The sequence below is a fragment of the Agelaius tricolor genome, unplaced genomic scaffold (genome assembly GCF_023055355.1).
Source record: "Agelaius tricolor isolate 1412-34295 unplaced genomic scaffold, bAgeTri1.0.p SCAF_7, whole genome shotgun sequence".
NCBI classification, from domain to species: Eukaryota; Metazoa; Chordata; class Aves; order Passeriformes; family Icteridae; genus Agelaius; species Agelaius tricolor.
In genome coordinates this window covers 26,761,385-26,788,680 of record NW_027269267.1, presented here as the reverse complement: position 1 = coordinate 26,788,680, position 27,296 = coordinate 26,761,385, and the positions used below count along the sequence as shown (strand labels likewise).

The following is a 27,296-nucleotide window of genomic DNA, read 5'->3' as shown; positions in this document are numbered from 1 at the left end:
AATGCACAAAATAACAGTTACATTTTCTTTTAAAAAATCCAAACAAACATAAAAACCCTCAAAAGACCCCTCACATCACAAAGCTACACATAATATATAAAATTTTGTACTTGGCATTCTAAAAATTCATATCACACACAACATGTTAACAGATCATCAATACAGCAGGTATTTCCCTAAAAATTCAGTTAGTCTTGATCATTGGGCCAGCAGCCTTAATCAGGAACCAGCACATGGACACAGGCATCTGGAAGCAGTCTGCTAAGAGAGAATCTTGTTTTCCTACAAGGCAGTAGCAGTCACAGTCCCAAGCCAGCCATCATCAAGACATGGAATGAGCTCTGAGCAACCTGCTCTAGCAGAAGATGTCCCTGTCCACAGCAGAGGGCTTGGAGCCATTGGTCCTTATGGTCCCTTCCAACCCCGGCCATTCTGTGATTCCATGGCAAGGGAAGATGGCAAACACAGTCATGCACTACCTTCATTTGTTAAAAGCCCTCCCATCTCTGTTTCAGAGAGAAATGAGAAAATCTGTCTGTGGGTTGCTTTATTTCTTTTTTCAATGCATGAAATGCAAGCCAAAGTATTTAGTTACTATTCGCTGACTGTGGGCTAGAGCTAAACCATTTAAGATTAAGAACTGAAAGTGCAATGAAAGTAGCAAAAGCATATCACATCACTATAATCTCAATAAAATAATAAAGTACAAACATTTCAGAACTTCGATAAAGCTGTGGGGCTTACTACTTTTAAGAAATCAGGAAAATAACAATCCTCACCACCCAGCAAAGTTCTGGAGTGAAATTTAAGAAAATATTTCTTCATATATACAAACTAATGCTCTTCCTGTTTAGTAGGCTTGGGACAGAGATTTTGCTAAATATATATTACAAACTATTTCTGCAAGAAAGAAGGAGAATAAAACACCCAGTGTATATCCAAGGCAAGTAAAAGACTGCACGTCTTATGTGGTACATCAAACCACATAACTAAATTTTGAGCAGAGATTTACACCAGCAAAGTTCACTCCCTGTTGCTCTGTGCAAACTTAGCACTGTGGTTCACACATGGGGACAATTTTGTTTCTGTGCTTTTTACTTGGCTAGCAAAATCTGTTTAGGGGAGCGACAACTGGGGCAGTGCTCAAAAGCTCGTAAGGGAATAAAGATCTCACGTACCAAAATAAATTATGTGATGCTGAGCACAAAAAACCCAAACCAAGGCAAAAACCTAACACTCCTCTCCATTCACCACCAGTAAGTATGAAGTCGGAGGGAGAGTCCTTATTTAAGCGGCGTTTGCTTCCTGCTGGATTGCAGCTCATCTTCCCCCTTTTTCCTTCCTGAACACGACACTGTAGCACCAGATTTCATCAAGCTGGTAATACCGGACCCTGCCTCCAGACCCCTCTTGCGGGAACGTCTGTGGGTTTGCCTTCACTCGCCCCTTTCCCAGTGCCAGCTCCTCCCCGGGAGCCGCAGGCCGGGGCCGGGGCCGTGCCCGCCGGGCACCTCCGCCCCGATGCGCTCGCACCTGAGCGCCTCGGCAGCTCCAGGGCCGCTCCCCGCGGCAGGCCGGGGCAAAAGGGGAGAACAGAAGGAGATAAGCGGAGCGCAGGGGCGACCAGCCCAGCTCCCTCTCCTTCATGGCGGCAGAGGGACGGGGGAAAAGAGCCGGCTGCCCCGCCCGGCGCTTCGGCAGCGACGCTCACCTGAGGGACGGAAGAAGGCCCGCAGCGGCGGGGCGGGGAGGGCGGGATCGCCGGGCGGCGGGCACGGGTATCAGTGGGCGGCGGCCGCGGGCGGAGGGCACCGAGGAGCCCCGTCCTTGCGGCCGCCCCTCGCCCCGCGCCGGTGCTCGAGCGCCGGGGCGGCGCCTCGGAGGGCAGCTGGGCGGGACCCGCACTCCGAGCGCCGCCTCGCGGCGGGAAACGTCACCGTGGCTTCTCGCCGCACGCCGGGAGTTGTAGTCGGAGCCGCGGCCCCGCAGCTGCCCCAGCGCCGCAGCCGCCGCCGCTCCCCCGGCAGCGCTGCGGGCTCCGCACCGCGATCCCGCGCTCCGCCTCTGCGGCCCGTGCCCGGAGCGCTCCCCGGCGGGAGGCGGCGCGGGCGGGCCGGTGCGCGCCTGCGCGGGAGGCGGCGCCGGGCGGTGAAGTTGGTGGGAGCGCCGGTGATAAAATGGTAGGTTGTGCGAGCCCGGGGGGGAGGGGAGGCGGCGAAACCGTGGAGGGGGAGCCTCGAACAAGCCCCAGGCACCCCCCCGGGCCGGCGAGCCGGGCGAGCCGAGCGACCCCGCGCCTCCCGCCGCGCCGAGTCCCGTTGCCCTGCCCGGGAAGGCGCCAGGCGGGGGGCACGAGCGGCGCGGGGACACGGGGACGCGCACCCCCGTGCGGAGTCGCTCTCCCGCCGCCTCCTCCGCCGGGCCGGGAGCGGGGAAGGTCACCGGGGGCGGCGGGGGAAGGGAGGGGGCTGGGCCCCGCCGCGGGTATTTCGAGCGCAGGCAGCCGGCGCAGCGCGTACCTTTCCCTTTTTTGGGATTGGGGCTGGCGGGGCAGGTCACCGGAGCTGCGAGTCTCTCGCTCCCACCGGCCCCTTCCCCGCCGCGGGACGCGGCAGGTGCAGCCGGAGGCGGTGGGAAAGGTGCGGTAAAAGTCCCTTGCTGGGTCCGGGTGGCGAGGTCGGCCGGGGCTGTTTTGCGAGGGGAGGGCTCTCCCGGTGCCTCTGCAGCAGCTCCAGCGCTTCCCTGGGGCGTGCGGTACGGTGTCATAGCGCTGGGAGAGGGCTCCAGAAGCGCGGCTGGGCTGTGCCTGGCTGCGAGGTGCGCATCCGTGCTCGGGTGCCCTCAGCGAGGGGTCACGCTGGGGACAGGAGCTCCGGAGCCGCCCCGGCCCGGGAAGGTGCGCGGGGCCGCTCCCGCCGCAGGCACCGGCCGCGGGTGAGCGGCACGAACCGTGCTACGTGGCAGGGTAGGGGGCTGGAGAGCCCTGTGTGTTTCTTATCGCTTCAAATAATTCAGTGCTTCATTTCGCTGGAAAATATCCGTAAATGCCTGGCGTTAGCTAGGCTTGAAAGAGGGCGCGGGGTTTGCTTTGGCGTTGTTGGCAGAGCCCTCTGTTTTGAAGTGATTATCGCTAAGTTTGTTGCCCAGAAGAAGTTTATGTAACTGAGGAAGATCTTGGTGCAGAGACTCCCTTAGCTAGACCTTCGTGAAAATTTGGAGGCAGGCTGGAGCTTGCAGCCAAAGGATTATTAGTTATTTACTTATCAAAGCATGTAGTAGTTATGTTTTGCACGTTTTTTCTCCCACTGTACACATTTCTTGGGTAAAAAGAAACCTGGCATGTTTCTTCTTATAATAGATTGAAGAATCCTGTAGGAAAGACCAAAACCCTTATCTTGTTTACATGATATATTTCTTGTCTCAGGGCCATCTATAGTTCAAGACGTCCATATGGGGACAAGAGATAAAAAGTAAGCTGAAAGATATCTGGTCCCATGTTTACTCCTCACTGTATCAGAATTTGGTTCTCTTTTAAGAGACATGTAAATTTTCCATTATATCTGACTATTTAGACTGTAGTGGGGAATTTGTACAAACTTCTCAGCTTAACTGTTGGCCCAGAACATGTGTTAAGTAAGGTTTAACAAAATTGGAAAGTACGGAATATAATAAAAAACAGAGTTTGACTTAAGCTATCTCCTTCAGCTTCCAACTTTGTGTAAAGAATAATGTTGAAATTTGTTACTAGCAAATTTTCTCCCTATAAAATGCCCATTCTTACCTCTTGGGTGTTCCAGAAGTTTGGGGATATTGTCTCTATGTGGTTGCTTTAATTGAGAGAAACATCATATTAATTCCTGTAGACCACTGCAACAGGCTTTTTTGTTGTTTAATGTGTTAGAAGTATAAACATATTTTTCAAAGTTTAATTAAAGCTTTCAGATCACATTTACAGCAATCTTATAGTTTCATTGTAACATTCAGCAGTCTCCGATATGTCCATTTCATCTATTTTATTTTTGCCTTATGTCTTCTGTTGGCAGTGTTTTATAACATAATTATATGAGAAATGCTTCTGCCTTTTTTAGCTGATGACTGATTAAACTTTGCATTGTTAATTGTTGCTAAGAAAATATTATGAAAACTCTTGGGTGTTTTTTCTCCATGTATGGACTTATACAGAATTTGAGAATCTGTAAGTTTGCACCTTTTTAATTTCTCTTTTTTATAACCACTAGGCATATCTTTCAGAAGATAACCATATTGTAATATGACGAAACTTGTGTTTACTGCTGTTACAGAACAGAAAAAACGTCAGCATATGTGAGCAATAAAGCAGAAATACAAGTTTGTTACTGACAGAATATGTGCTGCTAAAAATGTATATATAGATGCTGTCATTTCAATTTTCAGAAGAAAATGCTGTCTATTTAACTGCAGAAGAACAAGGCTTTGTCTTCCTGTAATTCTGAAGTGAAAGTTGTCATCAACAAGAAAACTAAAACCTTTAAAAGATAGGCATTAGTAGTAGAATGCTGAAAAAAACTTCTGGATTAGCTTCATTGGCTTTCCTGCTTCTTTTGCATCCCAAAGCATAAACTTAAATCGTCCCAGAAGGACAAGGTCCGCCAGTTTATGGCATTTACCCAGGCTGGTGAAAGGACTGCTATATACTGCTTAACACAGAATGAATGGAAACTAGAAGTGGCAACAGACAACTACTTCCAGAATCCAGACTTGTACTACAAAGAATCCATGAAAAATTCAGTAGACAAGAAGAAATTAGAACAATTATATAATCGATACAAAGGTAAGGTTTCGTTTTCTGGTGAGTTTTTGGTTGGTCAGCTTGGGGTTTTTGTTGTTGTAGATTTTGTTTTGTTTTTTTCTAAATTATGTTGTGTGAGAACTTTTTCTGCTTTGCCCACTACCATTCTTGAGGAGTTTTAAGTAAAGGTAGCTAGCTTTTGCTTCTCACTGTGTGTTTATAGTAATAAGAGTGAAAAAAACGTTTTAAATGCTTTTAATGATTAGTACACAACTTAGATATCTGTAGACTTTAAAAGTAGGAAATTAAACTTCCAGTGGGGGAAAAGTGCCAGCTGTCAACATTGTAGCAAAGTTTATTGTGCAATTTACATGATATTTTGCCAGTAGTCGCTCTTAAATGTGTATGATGGTCTTTCCATGGCAAATAATACATATTGTTCTTATGCTAATATTTGGGGGAATTAATTCTGTTCAGAGACAGTAATATTTCTATACATTAAAAGCAAAAATGTTTCAGATAATGTTACAGCTAGGAGTGTGACAGAACAGTCAAATAAGAACTCAAAAACTAGGTAGTACAGCCTTATTTAATTCCTTCATGCTGGCATATTACAGCAAAACTGATGTGCCTTTTCAGAGAGGTTTGGAGGGAAAACCACAGGAAAGCGGATTAAAGGCAGTTGTTTCTTTTCCAAGTTTCATTTTATGTCATTGTTAAAAAACAACAACAACAACAAAAAAATAGGCAGTTAAATAAAATAAAGTATGCAATCCAGTTGACAGTGCTTGCTACTGTGGCACCTGACATGAGTGTGCATTGTTCGTGTTGGAGCAGTGCAGGCTGGAATCTTTGCTAGCTCCTGTTGAAATCCATTTATCTCATGTTTGAAAACATGAACTCTTAACTACTACCCAGTTATGATTTTATGTACTTTTCTAATTGAAATATATGGCATGTTTTGTGTACACTTCATCTTTTTTTATGTTACTGTTTCCACTATTTTTGTTCTTTGCATAATCTGTTCTATTTTAAGTGTAGGGATTCTTTAATACTTCATTATTGTATGGTAATGAGTTATGTAGGGACAAAGAGGCAGCAATGCTATAGCATTTCTTTGTGAAAACAAAAACCCAGAGACAAAACTCAGAGAACCATGTTTTGGTTTATATATGCCTATATGTATGTTTTTATATATATATAGCATATGCATACATCTGAATCTTTTGTTTGCTCCTTGAATGTCAGTCTTGGAGATTGCTGGGTCAAAAATATATATTCAAATTCATAAATGCTGTTAAGACTATCTAAAATGGAAGAAGATTGTCACAAGTGTTATTTATTATTTACAAAGTTCTAGCAGTGGCAAACTGCACCATCTGACTTGGGTGAAAACAAGTCTAGCCAGGTTATGTCAGTGTTTTAGTTAGCAGCACACCTTTACAGTTCTGGCTTATAAAAACTGAAGGTGTAAACATTAAAAACTTTCATAAGATTTGACAGAAGACTATAAAAGTTTTAGTTAAGGACCTTACCTTGATTCATATCAGGCTTAAACCTGAGTCACTGGCCCCTGAACAATAAGGGGTTCCTTTGTTCTACAAAGCCTATAGAATAGTGCACTGTACTTGAAATCTGAAAAGCCTTTTTGTTTTCTGTGCTGTTTGTGCTTTTTCCTACCTGTTTATTGAGCAACTCTGTCAAAACAACCATTGCATTTTTTTACTAGTTGCCTGGATGATGTGAAATATGATAGGGATAAAAAGTCCTTGTTGAAATCCACCAGAATTTTTCCACTGATTTCAAGACAGTGCACATCTTGCCTTCAGCTCTTCAATTACTCCCCAAATACACAAGAAATATGTTTTACATGTCTTAGAAGTAGTTGAATAGCTATATTTACTTGTTATTTGGGATCAAAGGTCCCTGAATTATTATACCATGGGTGTAATTCTAGGTTTAATAGATGTGAGTCTGTTTGCCAAATTAACTTCCTCTCTGGAATTTGCAATTTCTTTCACTGTAGTATTGGCTGGAAAAGTCAAAGAGATCTTAGCTTAAGAATTAAAATAAAATTTTAAAGGGTTTATCTAGGCTTGATTTTTTTTTAATCAACTTCTTGGATCAGGACTTAAAAATGGCATGGTTGAAAATGGTAGCAGTTTAAGAAGTTAGTATTAAATCTACTCAAGAGATGCTTCTTTTACATAGCCCAACTTATAATATTGAAATATCTTCCTCTCAAAAGCTGGGAAAGACAGTTTTGTGGTTTGTAAAGTCTCAAGCTTTGCAAACTAGAGGTTTGGGTTTATTTTCTTTTTTTTTTCAATTGGTTTTTTCTTCTCCAATTATCTAAGTTTGTGTGCAGGGGGTTGTTTGTTTGGAGGCTTTTTCGAGAGAGAATTTTGTTACAGAATTATTATAAGACATCTACCAACATTCAGAAAGGTACTACTGGGGAAATACTATGTTTCACTTGTACTAAATTCTATTAATTAGCTTAAGACTCTGTTATGCTAAGGCATTGCTTGAACAATGTTTTGGTGATTTCCCTGACCTTTAATTAAACCCCCAAAATCTTTGAATGTGGTCTTTAAAGAGCTATAGTGGATACCCATATGTCACTATCAGGAACAAAAAAAAATCAAGGGTCTAATGTGGTAGGTGTGGTTTTGTTGGACTTGATTTTGGGTTGGTTTGGGGTTTTTTTTTAAGCTTAATGCACACTGACCAATATAAATATGTTGTACATTTTGATGTGTTTATCACCCTTACTGTTTCTAAATGTAGGCAGCATCTTCTGAGTTAACTCAAATCTTTTAAAGTGGATTGTGGAGGGAAAACAAAATTATTTAGTTGATGTCAGCAGGGAAGTTAAGGAAAAATTGCAAACTAATTTCTCTGTAAGTTTACAGAATACTTAATCTATTTACTGATTCTCTTTTAAAAATATCTAGACTTCATGTGAAAACATTTGTGAAGGTTATGAAAAAATGAATACCTATATTATGCAGCACATCAGAGCTGTCAGATGATTATTTGTTAATATGTTTTATTAATAATTATTCTCCTATTTGTATTTTGAACTGCAGACCCACAAGATGAAAATAAAATTGGTATTGATGGGATTCAGCAGTTCTGTGATGATTTAAGCCTGGACCCAGCCAGTATCAGTGTTCTGGTTGTGGCATGGAAATTCAGGGCAGCCACACAGTGTGAATTCAGTAAAAAGGAATTTATTGATGGCATGACAGAGTTGGGGTAAGTGTCCATTTCTGCATAGTTTATAATGTAAGACCTGAACTATGTTTCTGTTCAAAACATTTTCACTTAAATTGTGTGAAGCTTTAAAAAGCTGTTGAGGCTAGTGCCAAGCTTAACAGGTGCAAAATGCCTGTAGTGTCTTGTCTTCCTTGAATTGGTGCTTTACTGCAAAGCCTTAATGACCACAGCAGGGGGGAAGCAAAACAATTTCTACCTGTACAGCAAGGGAGTCAGATGATTCATGTATCTTTTTATGTAGTTCATAGTAAGCATATGCATATTTGTGTTAAGGACTAGAGTTGGACCTCCTGCTGTTAAAAACTGAAATTCACTGGAGGTGTATGAAAGGTAAAAAATGTCGTTGTTGAAGCAGAAAAGAAATAGGAAAAGAGAAAAGAGCCTTTATTTATTTCCTTTGCCACCAACAAATGGACCCATCTTTTTTTTTTGTCCATTTTACCACCTATACTTTCCTCTCTTTCATAGTAGATACTTCATTTGTACAAAATATCTATGAAGAATTGAAATAAAAATGAGACTATTGGAAGTAGAAAAGATTGGTCCAACTGTGATGTAACTGATAAAAAACTCCTTTCTGGGTTATGGAGCTATTCTGGATAATAGACTTTGAACATTGTCTCTGCTTACCAATAAAGTCAAGCATGTATCATCATAAAGTAATATTTTGTGTATAACTTTTCCTTGCAAGAGGAGCAGCACTTCTAATATTTAGAGAAGTCAAATGACTATTTTCAACAGATTTCATTAAAGAGGTGGATAAGTACAGTTTTTCACTTGTTCCTCTTTTTTGTAGCTAAACAATTTCATTTGATCTTAGAATGGCACCTTAATCAATGCATTTCTAAGACAGACCAACTTATAGGAAATGTGGTGGTTGTTTCTTGAGCAGAGATTGTAGCAGTCTGATGTTACTGACCTCATCAGTTACTGATTTCTTTTTAAGCTTTCATTTTTAGGAAATTGTGATGAAATAACTATCTGAAGTTCACTGTTTTATTTTTTCCCACTGGGTAGCTTTGGGTAGAAATTACAAGAATAATTATGATTTTCTAACCGTGGACAGAAATTAAGTGTTCATGCTATTTTATTAAAGGTTGCCAGCATTTTTAATTTTTTTTTCATAGAAGTGATTAAAAAGCTTTTGCTAAACCACCTGTTCTTGGAGCAACAGCTGTTCTTAGGAGCATAATATGGCTGTGCCTGCTTGCCACAGCACTTACTGAGAATTTGGAATGATTTTGTTATGTACTTGGAGGCACAGTGTCTGTGGTTTTCAGCAATGAAGACAAGTGAGCAGTCAAATGGAAAGACATTCCCTGAGGCTTAGATCACATAGCATCTGTAGGATACATATGAGTAGGTATATTTATTGTCTAGATCAAGTCCCTAGAAGAAGCTCCCAAACTGAGCTTCTCAGTTGAAGACTGTTGGCGGAATTCTTTCTTTTCTCTGCCAGGTACTGCTGGAGACCAGAAAGGTGCTTATTTTTATCTGTACCATGCAAGACAGTTAAAACTGCATTTGTGTTTTATGGATGTTGTTATAGTTACCCATCCTTTAACAGAATTTTTCTTGAATCTTTAGAATAAATACAAACATTTAACTATGGGGAACTTTCAGATACACAGTGTTAGTTGTGATACTGCTTCTTTTGAAACCCTTTTGCTTCACTTTGAGTTTCTAGGTACAATTCAAGATACTGGTATTGTCCTTGTGAACCTTGAATATTCATTTGATGCCTTGTTGTGGCAGAAACACTTTTCCTTTTAAAAGTGTGACTTCTCAGCTCAGGTGTTTTCACTGAAAATGCTTTGGTGTTATTCAGGGATGTGTTTCTCTTAGAATTTCAGTAATGTGATTTTGTCTTAGCTTACCTGTGCCAGGCTGTTCAATAGTTTGCCAGCCTTCAGGCTATCATTCAAGGCTTATTTTGTTCCTCAGTTTTATTCTCAATTGTTCTATGATGGGGAGAGAATAACTGCAAATAATACTTTATTTAGTTGGAAAGTCCTCAAATGTTGAGATGAACTGTAAAAAAATGTAGTGTGAAGCTCTTTATTCAGGAGAGTAGGGAATAAGCATTGTCTATCTAGATTAAAGCAAAACCACACACTTGTGTTACAGCTGTCCCAGGGGAAGGAATAACAGAGTTCAGTGAGGGTTGGGTGTTCTTTAAGAACAGAATAGCATCTATTCAGAAATTCATCAAGAGATAGAAAAGAGGTTAAACCACTGAATCCTGTTTGCATTGTGTACCTAATGGATGCCTGTATACAATGTTCCACTTAAAATTCTTTAATAAAGGCACATGAGCGTTTACATTTTTCAGAATGCTATCCACAAAGATAATATCTTTTATCTTAACCACTGCTTTGTTTTGCTCTTAAACTAAACCCTAAGAAGGTGGGGGGAAAGTAGGAAGAAATTTTAAATATTTGCAAATAATGTAATCTCTTTTGAACAGGTGTGACACCACAGAAAAGCTAAAAGCTCTATTGCCAAGGCTGGAACAAGAGCTAAAGGATCCAGCAAAGTTCAAAGATTTTTATCAGTTTACTTTTAACTTTGCTAAAAATCCTGGACAAAAAGGTCTAGGTAAGTAGAAAAAAAAAGAGAAAATGTCTGCAGTCAGTGAAGTCTTCCAAATGTTTCCAGTACTACAATATTCTCATTGGCAATTGTATAGTAAACTCTTTATTGATTTCTTTCACTGACTTCTCTTTCCTATCTTCTTTCATTTAATCTCTTATTCACATCCCCTTGGTACAGATAATTTAATGGGGTTCTCTGCCAGTATTGACATTCTCTCACCTCTTGTCAAATGAAGTTCCTGCAGTTCTTTGAGACCTGTCAAATTTTATTTCTTTTAAATACTGAGCTAGTGAGCTCTGTGTGTTAAGGACTACTGAAACAAGATGTCCATATCAGCCCAGGAAGAGGGAGAGAATTGGGTACAAGTTACTGTTCTCCTTAAAATCTTTATTTTTAGCTCAGTTTTTATGTAAAGTTTAGAAAAAGAGTATTATGGACTTGGTTTAAACCGAGTGAGTAAAAATAGACATAGTTTATATAGCATTAAAGTATTATTCTTCATAAAGTTCAAGCTTTATCCCAATCCATGCCTTGTATTGCTGGAGTAAAACTGATGTACCATTTAAATTCCATTTGTTCCTTCAAATCAAAAATAGCTAGTTTGTGAATAGATGAAAAAACAGTAAGATGAAGTCCACTCTCTTCAAATTTATGTCCACTTTCAGAAGATCCTGTGTAGGAAGGCATTAATGTTTTGTATATAGAATAGCACTGTACCATCATCCCTGTTCTTTGTGCTGTGGGTGAGAGGAGTGGTTTGTTGGTTTTTTTAGGGTTTTGGGGATTTTTCTCTTTTTAGCATAGCCACTTGAAATCTGTGTCTAAGTTACTTGGAAAGTTGATAAATGTTTTTCTCAAGAACTGTTAGGAGAGCAGAATATCAATTTAGACCTCAACCAGGTGTGTCTGTTCCACATTCTTGACTTTGAATAATCTCTCTTGTCTTTCCTGGTGTCTTTTTTTTTTTTTTTTTTTTTTGGATAAACTATGAACGACTTTTAGCCAGTTTGTATTTTTCTTCATTTTTTTTTCAGCACTTCCATTTTTCATTTCATCTGTCACTCTCTCATGGCTCATGTGCCACTATTACTGACACAAAAATGAAGTCTTGTAGTGGCTCTGTGAGGTTGGTTAGATTCTATCCCTTAGCTAGTCTTCATTAACAAAGCTTAGCACTTCCAAATTGCAGGAAAGGTAAGTCAGTTACAGCTGAAGTTGGAATCTGTGGGATACCTAAAGAAGTATTACAGATAGTTTCCTGTGTTAATTGGGTCATTCCAACATGACACTCATGAACTTATATTTCAAAAGCTTTTCACCTAAGCCTGTATGAATAGTGGATGAGGGCAGGCAGCACAATCCAGATTTGGAAATGAATGTTTATTTTACATGAGGAGGAAACTGACTTCTTTTCCCATATTTCTTTTTATTCAGTATTGGGGGTCCTTTAATTTAAAAGTCTGTCTTCTCTGTTGTGTAAGAAAGATGTTTTATTGCCAGAAAGTTCCAAAGTTCCTTTTTGCACTATGAGTTGATCTATTAGCAGGAGAATGTAAGTGCAAAAACTGAAGTAAAACTTAAACTGTGGAATGAGTTGGTGGGTACTGTTGCTGATTTCAGTTTTCAGGAATTTTAGTAATTTCAATAATATGTAGAGTCTCTTAATTTCTACTACTTAGTTCTTACATGGCATTATATTGGTGGCACCTTTCATCAGACTTTTTCTGGTTTTGCTAAGATGATTCTAGATAGTAAAGAAATTTAAGCAGAAGCCACTTTTCTTACTTCAATGGAGATACACCACATTTCTTGGATCACCATAGGTTGAGTAGAGAGAGACTATTGAGCAAACATAGGGACTAATGTGACATTTTTGAGTGATAGAGGCCAGTGATAGCTTACCCAAATAAAAATTAGCACTGTGTAGGTTTGGAGTTGGAATCTTTACAGGGATTATCCATCATAGTGGAGCAAAGAGGTGAAGGAAAAAAGTAAATTTACAGGTAGGTGTTTGTAATAGCCACAGAAGGAAGCAGTAAGCTGTAACCAAGGAAGAAAATGCCACCAGTTATTTTACTGGAGTGCTTGTATGAGCTGAGAATTTTAGTTGCTTCAGCTACATTTAATACAGGTTTAGATTGTTGGTTTTCTTTTAATTTCACATCTCTTTTCTGTATATATTTACATATTTTCTCCTGGAACGAGACTGTTCATCTCTGCTTCCTGTCTCCAGGGTTGTTTGGTACTTGTGTCCAATGACTGTGTGCCATATTGTCAAGGAGATGTGGGAACTTACATCAGCCATGTACAAAGTCTGTTTCTGTCCTACTCAGTTTGGAACCTTCACTTTGATTAAGTCCATATAGATAAACAGAATGAATAATTAGATTTGTTACCATCTGAGCTGGTAGAAATCTGTGCCTAGCTCTGTCTAGGTCATCTTACAGTGATCACCTCTCCTTCTTCCCCACAAGCACATTAGATGGCATTCAGTCAGTACAGGATGCTGCTTAGCTCCTGCCCAAGCTGCTTGTCTTAAAGTCTTTCTGGTGAATTGTGACTTGGAGGAGACTGAGAGGTCTGTAAGTTTATGTCAAGTAAAGGATAAACGTGAATGGTTTGAATTAATGGAATGGAAATAATCTAGAAATTATTTCCTAAATTTCAGTTGCAGACTATTTTAATGTGCTTTTTCTAGGGTCTGAAGTATTCAGTGTTTTTTCTTATTAGGCTGGGAGCTTAAATCACCAAGTCTGGTAAATTGTGCTCATTGGTTTGGGGACTGATCTGTAGGCTAAAAGAATATTGTTTGATTCTTGGATATACACATAACCTATTAAATGTACTTATTTGAAAACTAACCAAGTTTGACATAGAGCCAGTGACAAATGAGAAATTCATATTCTTTGCTGATTGCTAATAGAAGCCTTTTATAAAAGAAGATGTAATGAAACTCTTTCTGTTCAGTCCTTCAGGCTAAATGCTAGGGCATCTTTTTTTTTTTAAGAAATAACTCTTGAGACTAGAGCTTACCAGAAACTTGTCTGTGATAGGCAGACTGACTTACACTATTATTTCTCATGTTTTTTTCTTGTTTGTTACCTTAGCATATTGAAGCCATAAGAAATGAGTGAAATATCTTTAAAATGTTAAAGCAGCAATGCTTTGGTTATGAGTCATGTTCACTGTTCCATCATTTCAGATTACTTTTTTTTAAATCTGTATCTGATGTTTTAAGAAGTGATATGCAGCAGTTATTACTTTATTTATTGTCCCCTCTCCTCTGAAAAACACCAGGAAATAGTGATTTATGGATTCCTTTTTAATATGCCAGGTGGTCTTTAAATTTAAAAAGTAGAGAAATACTTACATAGGGTATTCCCTTATGTTAGACAGGGTCAACATCTGCCAAAACCAATTCTTGCACACACTTTTCTAACCAAATGCTCTGTGGTATGCTACAACATATACTAAATTGCCTTTTCAGTTTCAATAGGTATTAATAAGATTTGAGGTTTGATTTGTACTGGTCCTCTGGCTGAACAAGTCTGAGAGCCATTGCCATCACAAAATATAATCTTAACTTTTTGACATACACTTTGTTAGCGTGAGTAATGACTTCTTACATAGTTAGTGATTATGTATGTGTCTTCATTTAGTCTCTGGACTGAGTAAAACCAACTACCCTGGTTGGTAAATTTTATCTCCTAGCTCTCTGATACTGCAATTTTGTCTTCCAACACTCATTTCCTTTGCAATCAAATTGACCTAATTTTCTCTTGTCATGTAGTACCCAAACAAGCCAGATAACCTTCCATATGTCTTAGATGTTTTACTTCTTGTTTTGCATCCTTTTGAGTTTGCTGAAGTTTGATACTGTCTGCAGTTTGCAGTCTGTTTTACTGTTGGGTTTCTGCAGCACTGCAATGTACCCAGTTGTGTCTGATCCTTCTGATCTGATATTTCTGCAGTTGATTACTCTCATTAGCATATGACTTTGCATTTCTCTTTAATGAAATCTTTCTTACTTACTTCCACATGATTTTCCAATTTGTCCAAGTAATTTTGAATCTTAATCCTGTCTTCTGTCATGTTAGACTTTTTTCAGGTTTTGTCTAAGTTGCAAATTTAACAGAAGTTTTCTTTGTTACCATCTGAGTTACTTAAGTATTGGGCAGTGTTAGATGTAGGACTGACCTGCTTGGATGAGTTACTTTCTCCCAGTTTGGCAGGGAATGCCTGAGGTTCTTCCAGAACTTCTTTGACCACTGTGAAGTTTCAAGCATGGTAGGAGTTTGAGATTGCTTCAGTGTACTGAGGTGAATTTCACTGTATCTGGCTTCACTTTGGGCAGCAGTGCTTGAAGACAGAATTTCTAAAAGTTTTTTTTCTGAAATAACTGTCAGTTTTCATTGGATCTTTTTTGCTTGGAGCATAGCTTGGAAAAAAAATCTGAGTGTCCCAGACTTTCTGGAGTTATTATCAGCAGGACACAGTATCTTTTATCACACCAGCTGCCATTTGTAACATGGGGAGTGGGAAGGCACAGAAGCCCTTCTTAGAAGTTTTTTTGGTGATAGAAGAATTTTGATGATACCTGACACAGCTGTCTTCATAATTCAGAGGGGATTTTGCTCCAGGAAAGTGGTCTTGGAGAGTAGGAGTGTGTGTGTAGTTCTGTGTTTTATCTATTTTTGAACTAGCTTGTCTTTCCTTGCTTTTCAATTTCTTCTTCTCCACTTCCCCTCAAAACCAATGCAAGAAATTCTGCCATTATATAATTAGATGGGAAGAAATCCTCTCCAATAAACTAAGTTACATCTGTTCTGTCATGCCCTAAAATAGACGCAGAATTCAGTACACCGATACTCATTCCTAGAAATAGGACTGCCTTTTATAGGAGTCTCTTTTCCACAGCTCTTGTGGTGACAGTAGGGAATTTTTATTTCTCCTTGTATCTGCAGGACTTCTGTTGTTGCTGTGGTCTCATCCAACTGGAATGTTTGCATTTACTTTTGTTAGCTCAATATTACCAGGTGGAATGCTCCAGCCTGGGCTCGTGCTGTTTAAAGAAGTGACAGTAGTAGCAGTGCCCCAGGGTGATATCCTGAGATGCAGGAGGCAAAAGCTCAGTGCATAGGATCTGCCATGATGATCTTGAAGCAGAAAATGATGTTCTGATGAATGTTACTAAGCACTCAACTGTCGAGTGTCTTTCAGATACATCTGAATAGATTTGATCATTATCCAAGAAGACAATGGATGCTTATAACTGTTAAAAATGTGACTCTGTAAGTGGTGGACAGAATTAAGGAAAAAAAAACTGCCAAGTTTCAGCACAGCAGTGCATTCTCAATGGCTGCATGTTGGACCTGGAGTACATAATATTTAGATATATTAAACTTGATTTGCATTTTGTCTTTATATTCTGAAGGTGCAGTTTATCAAGTTATCTGGTTTGCCAGGAGACTTTAAAAGTGATTATTATGGATAACTGTGATTCTGTCTTTAATCTGCTTTCTCATGTTCTTACTACTGTATATAGTGCAGTAAATCTTAAATTTTTGCATAGTGCAGATTCGGAGGGGTTTTTCTTGCATTCTACTCCCAAGGTTCAGCTTTTCTACTGCAATCTGAGAGAAATTGAGTAAAATTTTGTATCCTATCTCTTGTTGGTAAGTGTATTAAAGAATAGAATTATAGGTCTTTTGTCATGTCTACAGAGCAGTTCAGATTTCTAAGGGCACTTTCTTAACAAGGCCTTAGCTCTCTTTTTTTTTTGTTGTTGTTGTTTTTTGAACCTGATGCTTGCTTTTATTCTCTTACTGGGTCTCCCTTTGAGCCCCAAAAAGGCATGCTCAGGAGTTTGTTAGAGTTTGTTTCAGCCCCAGGGAGGAGCTTAATGCATTCTTTCATGGTCTTCACCTTCCAACATGGAAACAAAAAGCCGATTGGGTCCTTCATCACTTCTTTGTGATCCCTTCGTCTGCTTGCTGGCTCAAAAGGTTGTGCTTCCTTCTCTCTGCCAGTTTCCTGGGATCAAGCAAGAGATGAAAGATGAGGAGGGCATTCAGACTTGAATCAGATATTACCTCAAGACCAGAAGAATGACTATCTTTGCATCCGGTATGTGGACTTCAAGGAGGTTTCCTCTCCTATAAGCAGATGAGTATAATGTACTCTTTTTAATTGAAGCAACATCAGCTGGGCTTTTATCATAGCAGTATCTCAAGATTCTTTGAAGAGATCTTTAGACATTAGGGAAGGATATTTTTTCTTTCTGTTTTGTTTTCTTTTTTTACTCCTGCCCTCCCCCCAAGCTAGTTATCAAGATGTCCTCCCCTTTCAATGAAGAATTAGATTGATAGGCAATTTGTAGGAGTGAGTGCATGGAAGAATTTGAGTGAGGTCTATAAATGAATTTTATATTTATTTTGTAAGAGGTCTGTAAATGCTGTATTTTAGGTGTTCCAGTGACCTTGGTTTATGCGTATGGTTCTTGCTTTATTTTTGTTCACATTTTCCATATTGAAAATGCCAGCAGTTTAAGGGAAACTTCGTATAGAAAAGGTGTTTTGATCAGTAAAAGTGTGTCCAGTTCTACTAATGCCCCACTGATTCTTTTACTCATGTTTGGGCCTTGTTTGGGAAAGGAATATCCAGTCAACTTTAAGTCTTCTGTTGTTGTTTATCTGAATGGTACATGGAGAGATTTGCAAAGAGGCAAAAGGATTTTTGAACTGGCTACAGTCAGGTTCATTAGGTTGCACTCAAACTGATGTTCTGACAGTCATCTCCTAAATCTAAGTTGCATTCCAAAGTAGTTCATCTGTTTTTTGCTTAAGGTGATAAACATGAAATGTTCTGCATGGAATCAGGCTGCTTCAGCCTGGCAGATGCTGAGACAGAGCCAGTGAGCACAGCCAGACCCTGCTGGGCTCCTGCTCCTGTGAAAGCCCTGTGCTGTGCTTTACCATTCCTCCTGTCCACCACAGGCACTTGAGCCTGACACTGCATTGTCTGTCCCCTAACACAGGGCACTGGGAAGCTCCTTGTTGATGCCTTTGCAGGGATGAGCGGATCCAGCTCAGCTAGATCCCGACTTTAGCCATGATCTGTATTTGTATCACCCCCCTTAACTTGTTCTTTCCCCTTCTGCCTATCTTCTCTGGGGGAGCTTCCAGTTGCAACTACAGCCTGTTTTGCTCTAAGCTTTTGGCAATTCAATTAAGTGTTTTTAGGTCTAATCCTCATGGTATATTCTTGTTATTTTGCTGATTAGGAAAGAAGAAACTAATTCTTGTGTCTGTGCTCTTAGCAATTTGGAGGCCAAAGAAGACTCTTAAAATCACTCAGAAATTAAGAAACAAGGAATCTATTAAATCACTGAATCTTGCAAGTATTCACTTGATGCTTATTGGTCAGGCAGGTATTATAGACCTGTTGTTGAGACAGATTGACACCAGCTTCCATTGTTCTTACCTGTGCATCAGTTCCAACACAGTGTTGAAAAGTTCTATTAGTAATTCAGGTGAATTAGTGATAATATTCTCTCCATTTCAAACACAAGTGTATGAACAGGTCTTGTTGGTAGGGCAGACTGAGAGCTGGAAAGCTCTGTTTGTTGGAGGATGACGAGTGAGTGCTGCAGTCCCAGAGGGCGGTTTTGGCACAGCAGGTGTAAATCAGCTGCGTTTCATGTTCCTCAGAAATCCTGCTCTCCAGCCAATTCCTTGCTATCTCTTATTTCTCTTTTTGTTTTCACACTTCCTTAATTTCTAGTGTGCAATGACTTCATTGCCCTGGTCCAAAATCATAGCATGAGGAACTTATTTGTTTCTTATTTTTTTCATGCAGCAATCTAATAATTTTTTCCTTTCTTAACAAGATTTGGTCAAATCTTAAAAGTAGACACAGGCTGTATTTCTCCTTCTGCATTAATTTTGCTGTTTATACCACTATTCTGTTCAATCAGGATAGACGAGGCTAAGGTTTTTTTAAAAGCCAGTTTAGAATGAGGTTTTAATGTTTGAGGATAGATCATGCTGCATGCAAAATACTATTTCTGATTGAGAAAAGCTGATTGTTTAAGGGTCTGCATGACGTACAATTCTCACTAGATATCAATACTAAAAATATTTTTGGGTCGAAAGGAAAGCTCAAAATACATAATGTACAGTATACGATATCGTATTTTTATGATGTTCTTCAACCTTTTAGCAATTTCATGCTTTGGATATGAAAATGGATGTTAGCAATGAATTCTCTTTTAAACTGACCCTTGTCTAGGTGTTTTCAGAGATCCATGCATCTGTCTTCTTCTCTTTATTAAAGTTACCCACGTTATAGACCAATAATGTAGCATATATTTTGGTATAAAAAACCCAGCATATTTTATAGTTGTAGTTTGATTCTTATTGTAATGATGCCTTCATATCTATTCAGCATTGAAAGAGGTATTCCTAAGACTGCCTGAAGAATTTTTGCCTTGCAAAAGCATCTTCCTGTGGGAATGCAGAGCCCTAATGCATAAGGTCTTTTCTCTTTTTTCAGTATCTATCAGTGCAGCACTAATTGTAGCAGATCCCCAGAAGTACTGTTTATTGATACTACTGTCAGCATGCTAATGTAGGCTTGAACTCTCTAACTAGGTCTTCCCTTTAAAGCAGAAAAATCCTCTTTTTCTGTTCTCCAATGCCAGATTTTTCAACCTAGGCATGGAATTGTCTTCAAACAGAAGTGTAGGCATATCCCCAGAGATTGTGGCAAACCTGAAGGCCTAGTTTGCTCATGTACTTACAGGCTGCATAAGGTGGCACTTTCAGTACCAAAAGTGATAATCCAATCTAGTCTGTGTGTTCAAATAACACTTGTGTTAGTTGATGGCTTTGTGGGATTACAGTGAACCAGATGAGAAAGATGAACTTTTTTTCCTCCCTTTAGCAAATTTTAGTGAAATGAGAACTTTCCTCCATGTGCCTAGTCGGAGGAACAGCTCTAGTGTGGACCTGTTTGATCCACTACAGAGCAGCATCCTCAGTGGGATATGCATTTTTCATATGTTATAGCAAATAACTTCTGCATCTTTGTGCAGGAGAATTCATTGGCAGACACGTGTACAGTGTCCCTCGAGTGTCAGCTTAAGACAGTATTTCACATGCGTTGTGTTAAACATAATTTTGCAAGAATCACCCTAACATAGTACTGACTTTAACAAAAAACAAGGAAGTGTTCTCTCTTCTTTCCCTTTTACCTCTTCTTTTGTGGTACCTTTAATCATCTTTGTTTCCCTACCTGTACTTTCTTCCTTTTTCCAAGGAATATTTCCATCAGAAGTATAATCTTTTCAACTATTAAGTTGAAAGATTCTTTCAAAGTGCATTTTGCTTGAAGTTGTCACATGATAGATTTGCAAGGTTTGCTTGGAGAGGTTGAGTCTCCATAAAGAAGCCTGAGTGAGTGGGATCAAAGCCAGTTACTTCACAGTGGAGTTTAGGAACTATTAGGTTTTGCCTTTTTCATTGTTTTTGCTTTTAATTTGGGATAACAGATAAGAATAATTAATCTGCATAGCTAAGCAGCAAGTAAGGCTATTAATTACTCTCTTCCTCATATATTTTGTGAAAAATGAGAGGAAGTGGTGGCATAGACAGGAAGAGCTGAAGGAAGGGTATTAGAGCATAATTCAAATTCTGTACTGAAGAGCACTGACCATGTTAGGACAAACCCTGGCAGCACTGTCCCTGTGTAGACAGGTAGAGGCATATTGCATTTCTCTGCATCTTAACTGCTGCACTTCATCCAGGCCCCAGCCCTGTCTGAAACAGGGACTCCAGGGGCAGGGCAGTGTTAAAATCTGGAACATCTTTCAGACATGAAGCTTGATTTCAGGTGACATTGTCCTTTGGTTTGTAGTGTGATATATATAATTTCAAAAACCATTCTTCTTGTAGGTGCAGGCTGAGCTTCTGTTTTATGTGCCATCACAGTACTTTCTCTTAAGCTTCATGTTCTGTTTACACTTTGTTTATACTGAAAGCACAAGCTGAAATGTTTCTGTGGTTTCAGAAAGGCCGTGCCTTATTTTATGGTTGTAGTGATCATGTACTTAGTGCAAGCACCAAAGCCATTAGGCATTGTGAGCTGCTGAGGATGAAAACAGACCTTCAAGGAAACATCTTTTCTACCCTGAAGCTGCATCTAATGTTGCTGCTGCCTTTCTGCTGGAACATGTGGCAGTGCTGCATCTTCCTTGAGCCCTGCTCTCAGATGGTCACGATACAGAATAAGGCTGATGTCTTGGACTTGTATTTTCAGTACTGGGTGTAGGTGTTTGTCCGCTGAATGATGCCAGAATTATTGCTGTAAGGGATAATACCACAGATAAATGACTTTTTTCATCCACTCATATCCTTAAATTCCTTTCAAAGTCAAGTGAGTACAAAATATGACAAATTAAGAGGCGTTGACATCTGTGGATTTAAATGTTTGTTTCTATCAATATTTGCTGTATCTGTGCATGTGTGCATATATTTTTCTTTTTTGATTTGCAGAGAGATTTATCATTAAGTGTTCTATTTCTGTAGATTGAAAGTAGTTTTAATCTGCCATTGGTGGATGGTGACAAATATTTTAGTTTTATTGACTTTGATGTTCAATACAAAATCTACATTGTTACTGTTTGTCTTCTACCTTTTTGGTCAGGGAGAGTAGAAAACAATTCCTTATAGTTTTTTTAGTGATTTTGAAAGAGTGTTATTTACTTGTATTATAATATACTAGAAGTAGCATTAATAGTTTAACCAGAAGGGGTTTATTGCTTATAAAGTACTACAGTATTTATGTGTTGCTTTATCTCTTGCAGATCTTGAAATGGCAATTGCATACTGGAATTTAGTCTTGTCAGGAAGGTTTAAATTTTTAGATCTTTGGAATAAATTTTTGTTGGTAAGTATGTGCTTTATTCCTTACTGTCTATCTTATCCAAGTAGTCTGGCTTTTGTTGGCTGTGTGCTTCCAATAACAAAAAGATGGGGTGTCTCTATGCTTCCTTCAAACCTTTTCCTTTTTGAAAACTGATACAAAATACTCTCAAATCAATCCAAATTAAATCTTCTCTTTATGGCTTTCTAATTTAGAAGAATGCAAAAAGATGCAGCAAAGTGATAGAGTGTTCTGCTTGCTTATTCCTGTATCCTCCTACTTAGGAAAAGTTTCTGCATGAAAGGAAACCATGAACTGGTGCTGCTGATTCTCAGTGATAAAATATCCCAGCTGTGATTATTGTCAACCATGTATTTTACCATGCTCTGCTTTTGTAGTACTAATGCATAAACTCAGTCATTTTAAATCAGTCCTACCATAATTTAACATTAAGAGACTTTCCATTTTCCACAAATTTTTTTGCCTGAGTAATTAGGTTGATTAATTTTTTAGCTATTAGTAGCGAACTGATCTTGACAGTTTCCTTATTACTAGTGCAGTTCTGTGGGCAGTGAAGTAAAGATGCATAAATTAAACCTTAGAAATTCAAAAATATTCTTGTAAAAGACCCGATTCACTCATCCATATTTCTTCATTTGCATGTCTATATTATTACAAAAAATGAAGTTACATAATATATAATTTATCTTGATTTTCTTCATTTTACTTTTTATCTGTAGTTTAGAGAAATCAAAAGTCTTTCTGCATTTTTGTCCCCCACTGCTTAATAAGGAAGATGTACACTTTTTGAAATATTTTTCTGTAGTTTTTTTCTAAAATTTTTGGCAGTATATTTATTTGAATCAGTGAATAATGTACCAGTTTCATCAAGAGGGCTTCTGAAACCATTTCATGTTTTAACTGCCTCAGTACATTTTAAGACATCCAAACTCAGATCTATAGATGCAACTGAAGAAAAATCTACAAGTTATGACTTGGTATTAAAGTGTGTTACTCTAGAAGAAATATGTAACCTGAACATTTAGCTGAGAAGAAATACTTAAAAGATTTCAACCTAAGAAAGAAGCAAGCAGGTAGTCTTTCAGACGGATTTCTTTCTGTTATTGTTTTTTTTAAGATAAAGAAGGTGAAGAAATGTTTGAAATAAGTGTATTTCTGTATGTGTCAATATAAAATACTGTTATGGAATATGAAAGTAGTTTGGACTGAACAGTACTGTTATTCCTCTGTACAGGAACATCATAAAAGATCAATTCCAAAAGATACTTGGAATCTTTTGTTAGATTTTGGAAATATGATTGCAGATGATATGTCCAACTATGATGAAGAAGGTAAGCAGTGTTGTTCTTCTATTATTTCTAGAGTCCCATAATGATATTATCAGATTTCTAAAGTCCATACCTCTTGGGTGTATTCTCATAGCTGCAGATCCTTGCTGTACAGACTCCTTCTTCTGCATGTTGTTCTTTCTCAGTTCAGGGCCCCTCCAAGGCTCTCCCTGACTGGCTGACCCGCCCCCTTTTATCCCAGTTATCTTCATTGGTCACAGCTGCAGCCCAGTTAAGGACATCACAGCTGCAGCCCATCAAGGGCAGCTGGGACCTCCCAGGGCAAAGCCTCTATACACATATTCTAATACAATTCCTCTACTATAAAGCAGTACCTGAATATCTTCAAAAATTGGTACAGCAGAATTAAATATACTGCTATAAATGAACAAGAGAACATGTTATTACCTCGTGTCCTAATTTGTTTACCCTTAAAGTTTCAGCTGCCAATACAGTGTCATACTTATTGCCAAAATAGTAGTGATAAGAAAGTTAACTGGTTTGCTGTAATTTGAAAACAGGGGTAAAGATACAGTCACACCATGATGGAGCACATTATTTGAATGTGTTTTGCTATAGACCTCTGAGTGAAACAATGTTTTTGTTACCCTAAATTTACCAACAAAAATTTTTGTTACCCTAAATGCAGTTTACTCTGTTACTAATTCTGTTTTAGAATGTGTGCAGAAATAAGTCCGAAGATATGAATGGCTTAATAAGAATGCCGTGGTTTTGCTTTCAGCTAATGTTTATAGTTGTAGTGTGGAGTTCTGTGTTTTAAATATGTTTTGGTTGTCTTTAGAAAGAAGAGATTCAAATGTGGAATTTATTAGTTAGGTGTTTTTTTTCAAGTATTTTATTATGTTTTGCCTGTTAAAGCTAAAGACAAGGCCAGGAATGTCAAGATGAGCTTCTAATACTTTGTATTTGTAGACTACACCAGTTTGCTGCTGGTAATGGTTGGCTAATTTCTCAATTGCTTGATTTCTCTATAGGAGCATGGCCTGTTCTAATAGATGATTTTGTGGAATATGCACGACCAGTAGTCACAGGAGGAAAGCATAAAACTTCCTAACCCCAGATTTGTTGATCTGGACTGAATGAACTGCAGTGGGTAATGAAGATTTGTTAGCTGATAACTGCACCTTGGTGCTGGTTTCAGTGGTCGTGATGACATTCTGCAGACAAAACTGCAATTCCTCCTTTCTGCCTAAAGAAAATGATGGTGGATGTGTGGACACTTCAAGAACAAACTCAGAAGATCCAAGCTGTTTGTAGGCTATTGGCTTCAATTATTGTACTGGTTGTATCATATAGGATGTAGATTTTGCATGATTTTATACTTTGGAGAAGTTTAACTAGAGGCCATTTTATTAAAGTTTTGACAGCACAGCATGCCATTCAGTTCATAATCCAAAGTGAACACCAGCAGTTACATAAATAAAAATGTATTATATTGTACTTATATTAAAAGCAGTATTTGTGGTATATAAATTAAATCCATAAATAAAACTTATGCAGTATGTTGTATTTTTATAAAAGTTAGTTCTGTGGATCTGTCTTAATACAGAATTGTAAAAAATCCCCAAACAAATGAACTTTTTTTTGTTTTGTTTTTAACTTATTGCCAAAATGTTAAATATGTATTTTCACATCCTAGATGTATACAGTGATTACATCCAGCCTTTTGCTCTCTCCCAGTGAAATTGACTTCCTCATTTTTCTTCTTGAAGTGCTTGGACATGTAACAATAGCATTGCTGAGGACAGGCTGCTGCTCTGTGCTGTGTTGCAGCTCCAGCTTTTTTTAGTAACCATTTTAGATCAGACATTAAACAACCAAAGATGCTTTTATAATTCATGTTTAGTTATCATAATTCAGTTAGTCTCCAATTATGTGTTTTATTTATTTTTAATAATGAACTGGTGGAATATGGATTTTATTTGTAGCTTGAAACATATCATAAATTCTAGCTAAATGCAACATAGTTGTAAATTAATTTCCTGGCATTTCTCACAGAAAATAGATGTGAGTAAGCCCAAAGACTTAACTACTTGGCTTCCATGGTGGAGAAATAGTTAGGGGTAAGGAGACTTCAAATTAATGATAAGTGTTCATGCCTATGAATGTGTTGCGCATTCAATTATATTTAAGGAGATTAAAAAGCAAATTAATGCAGTTTCAGTGATCTCAAGGCTGGTGAAATTGGACCAGTTTTCACCAAATCTGAATTTGTTCAGTCACTTGTTTCTCCCCTTTTGCCAGCCACTGATTATGAAGTGCACAGTGGTGTCAGTCTTCTGTTTCTCATCAGTGTTTCTGATGTCTGAGCACAAAAAGGTTTTACCAGAAACTATTCAGCGTGTCTTCGCACAGGGCTCTTGCAAATGCTACCTCATCAAAATGAGTTTGTCATAGCCACTGTACAGGTCTGGTAAAATGAAGAGTTGCTAGAGAGTATGTACAGTTATGATCAATATATTTTCTGTATTTAAGGCTGAATAGATGCAAAAATTTTTGAGAAAATAGTGCATTAAGTTATATAAATTATATCTGTTTGGATCGTTGAAGTGTTGCATGACAGCAGACTCTTTTATTTTGTTGTTGCCAGGGTATAAAAGCTTACAATATTCTCTTAAACTCTAATATTTAGAGTTTCATACAAGCATTATGTCAACACAACGTGCAAGAACAAGTGTATATGCTGCATACAGAGACTGCCTTCGTTCTTCCACTTGCTAGAATTTCAGTTGTGCATGGCATTTAAAAAGCAAGGTGAGGGAAAATTGGAACAAATTAGTGATTTTTCTCTTAGTAAGAGCCTAGCAAGCAAGTTACAAATGCCCTGTGAGTGATTTGGTATGAGTATTTGTCTCTTTTTGTGAGTGTCAGCCCTGGCCAAACAGCCGCCAGGTGTCAGCGTCTGAACCCGCTGCTGCCTGGAGCTCCTGTGCAGAGTTACCCACTGAGGCTCTGCCAAATTGCTGCTTTCTGACTGCATCCTTCTAGAAGGGCATTTGTGTAACTCCAAGCATTCTACAGAAGTCAGCAGAGAGCTAGAAGCAGTTCTACTCTTTTTAATGCTTTTGATTTATCTATGCCTCCTCCTCAAAAGAAGCCATTTCTATATCTGTCTCACAGGCTTTGTAGAATGTGTAGCATTTTACAGCATCAAGTGCATTTACCTAGCCAGAAACAATGGAATGCTTGTTACTCACACAACTGCCATTTAAAATATATAGATAAAATATAACTGACCAGAAGTAGTTTAATCTGTTGGTATGTGATGTAACTGAAGTTTCATAGCACTAGAGCTTGTGAAACATTTGCTTGTGATGAGAGCTCCATCAAATCATTCTGATGAACCTTCTACCTTTTAGAATAAATAGAGCATAAAAAATGCATGTGGGTTGAGGGTTTTTTTCCTTGTTAATCAGAGCAAGAAGGAAGAGATGCTTAGCCCAGGATTCAGAGTGTGTGTGTGTATATATATACACACACACTCTTAAATCTCATTCCTGGAGGAATCCTTCATGGGTGACAGTGGAAGACTGGGCAAAATACTCCAGAGATAGTAGTTGATCCTTGTGAGCCAGATTTTGAGGTTTGCTACACTTTTCCTTTTTCTTTTTTTCTTCCTGCTCCTCTACCCATTTTAAACAACATGTGATTTTTACATTCCTGTATGAAGTAACACCTTCAAACTTGAACAGTCATAAAAAATGCAAATAAACTGCTTTCACCTTACAAGTTTCTTACATATTTTAATCATTTGCTGTTGTCTGCAGTTTCACTTTACAGGGTACTCTGACTTCCATTTTAAGTAAGCTGATACAGTGGTAACACCTAGGCTGCTCAATTTATAATCCTAAATGGTACAGATGTCTTCAAGTTGTTCAGTGCATACAGTATTACTTCACAGATATGCTGTATGTATTTTTAAAGTTGGTGCCAAGTTGTTTGGTTTGAAACTGAGCCATAGGATTTGTACTTGCCAATTCTAAATTTAAATGTAATTTATCATGTGTGTCATGCCAAGGAGAGCAAACCTGCAGGCATCTGCTCATTCAAAGCACCTGGGAGATTTGCTGCTGAGTAAGTTGTACATGTGTGTATATTTTTTGGCACTGGAAAAAGGAATAAATGGACTGTCAAAGGATTGAAGTCAGTCATGTGAGATGTCTGTATGGTTCTTCTCAGTTTTCTGCTTTGGAAGTTTTGGTCTAGTGGGACTTTTTTGTTGTTGTTTTCTGGTTCATTTATTAGGTTCTTGTGTTACTTACTCCACCAGCCAGAAGGGGGTAAGGATGTAACTCATTAATTTTTAAATGGCCTTAATAAATATTTGGTTTGGTCATCTGTGTCACCTCACTGTTAAG

At 38.7% G+C, this 27,296-nt stretch overlaps 2 protein-coding genes across 11 annotated transcripts in view; one reads left to right on the top strand and one right to left on the bottom strand.

The window, feature by feature from the left end:
- Positions 1–1,847, bottom strand: part of TMCO3 (transmembrane and coiled-coil domains 3) — a 32,904-nt gene extending 31,057 nt beyond the window's left edge. For both annotated transcript variants that reach the window (XR_011679737.1, XM_071430691.1), the window contains exon 1: positions 1,712–1,847. The gene's annotated coding sequence lies outside the window, so the exon portion shown is untranslated. The remainder of the gene's footprint in view (positions 1–1,711) is intronic.
- On the top strand, positions 1,276–27,085 carry DCUN1D2 (defective in cullin neddylation 1 domain containing 2). 9 transcript variants are annotated; one of them, XM_071430692.1, is made up of 7 exons: positions 1,988–2,180; positions 4,594–4,810; positions 7,861–8,029; positions 10,518–10,648; positions 21,510–21,592; positions 22,824–22,920; positions 23,913–27,085. In XM_071430692.1, exons 1-7 carry the CDS (start codon positions 2,178–2,180, stop codon positions 23,990–23,992), a joined length of 780 nt encoding a protein of 259 aa, XP_071286793.1. In that variant the 5' UTR covers positions 1,988–2,177; the 3' UTR covers positions 23,993–27,085. The 9 variants fall into 9 exon arrangements, with proteins under 9 accessions (XP_071286799.1, XP_071286796.1, XP_071286798.1 ...); XM_071430693.1 differs by having other exon boundaries at positions 1,991–2,180; positions 4,239–4,810; XM_071430701.1 differs by lacking the exon at positions 1,988–2,180 and adding an exon at positions 2,224–2,639.
- The last annotated feature ends 211 nt before the right edge of the window (positions 27,086–27,296 follow it).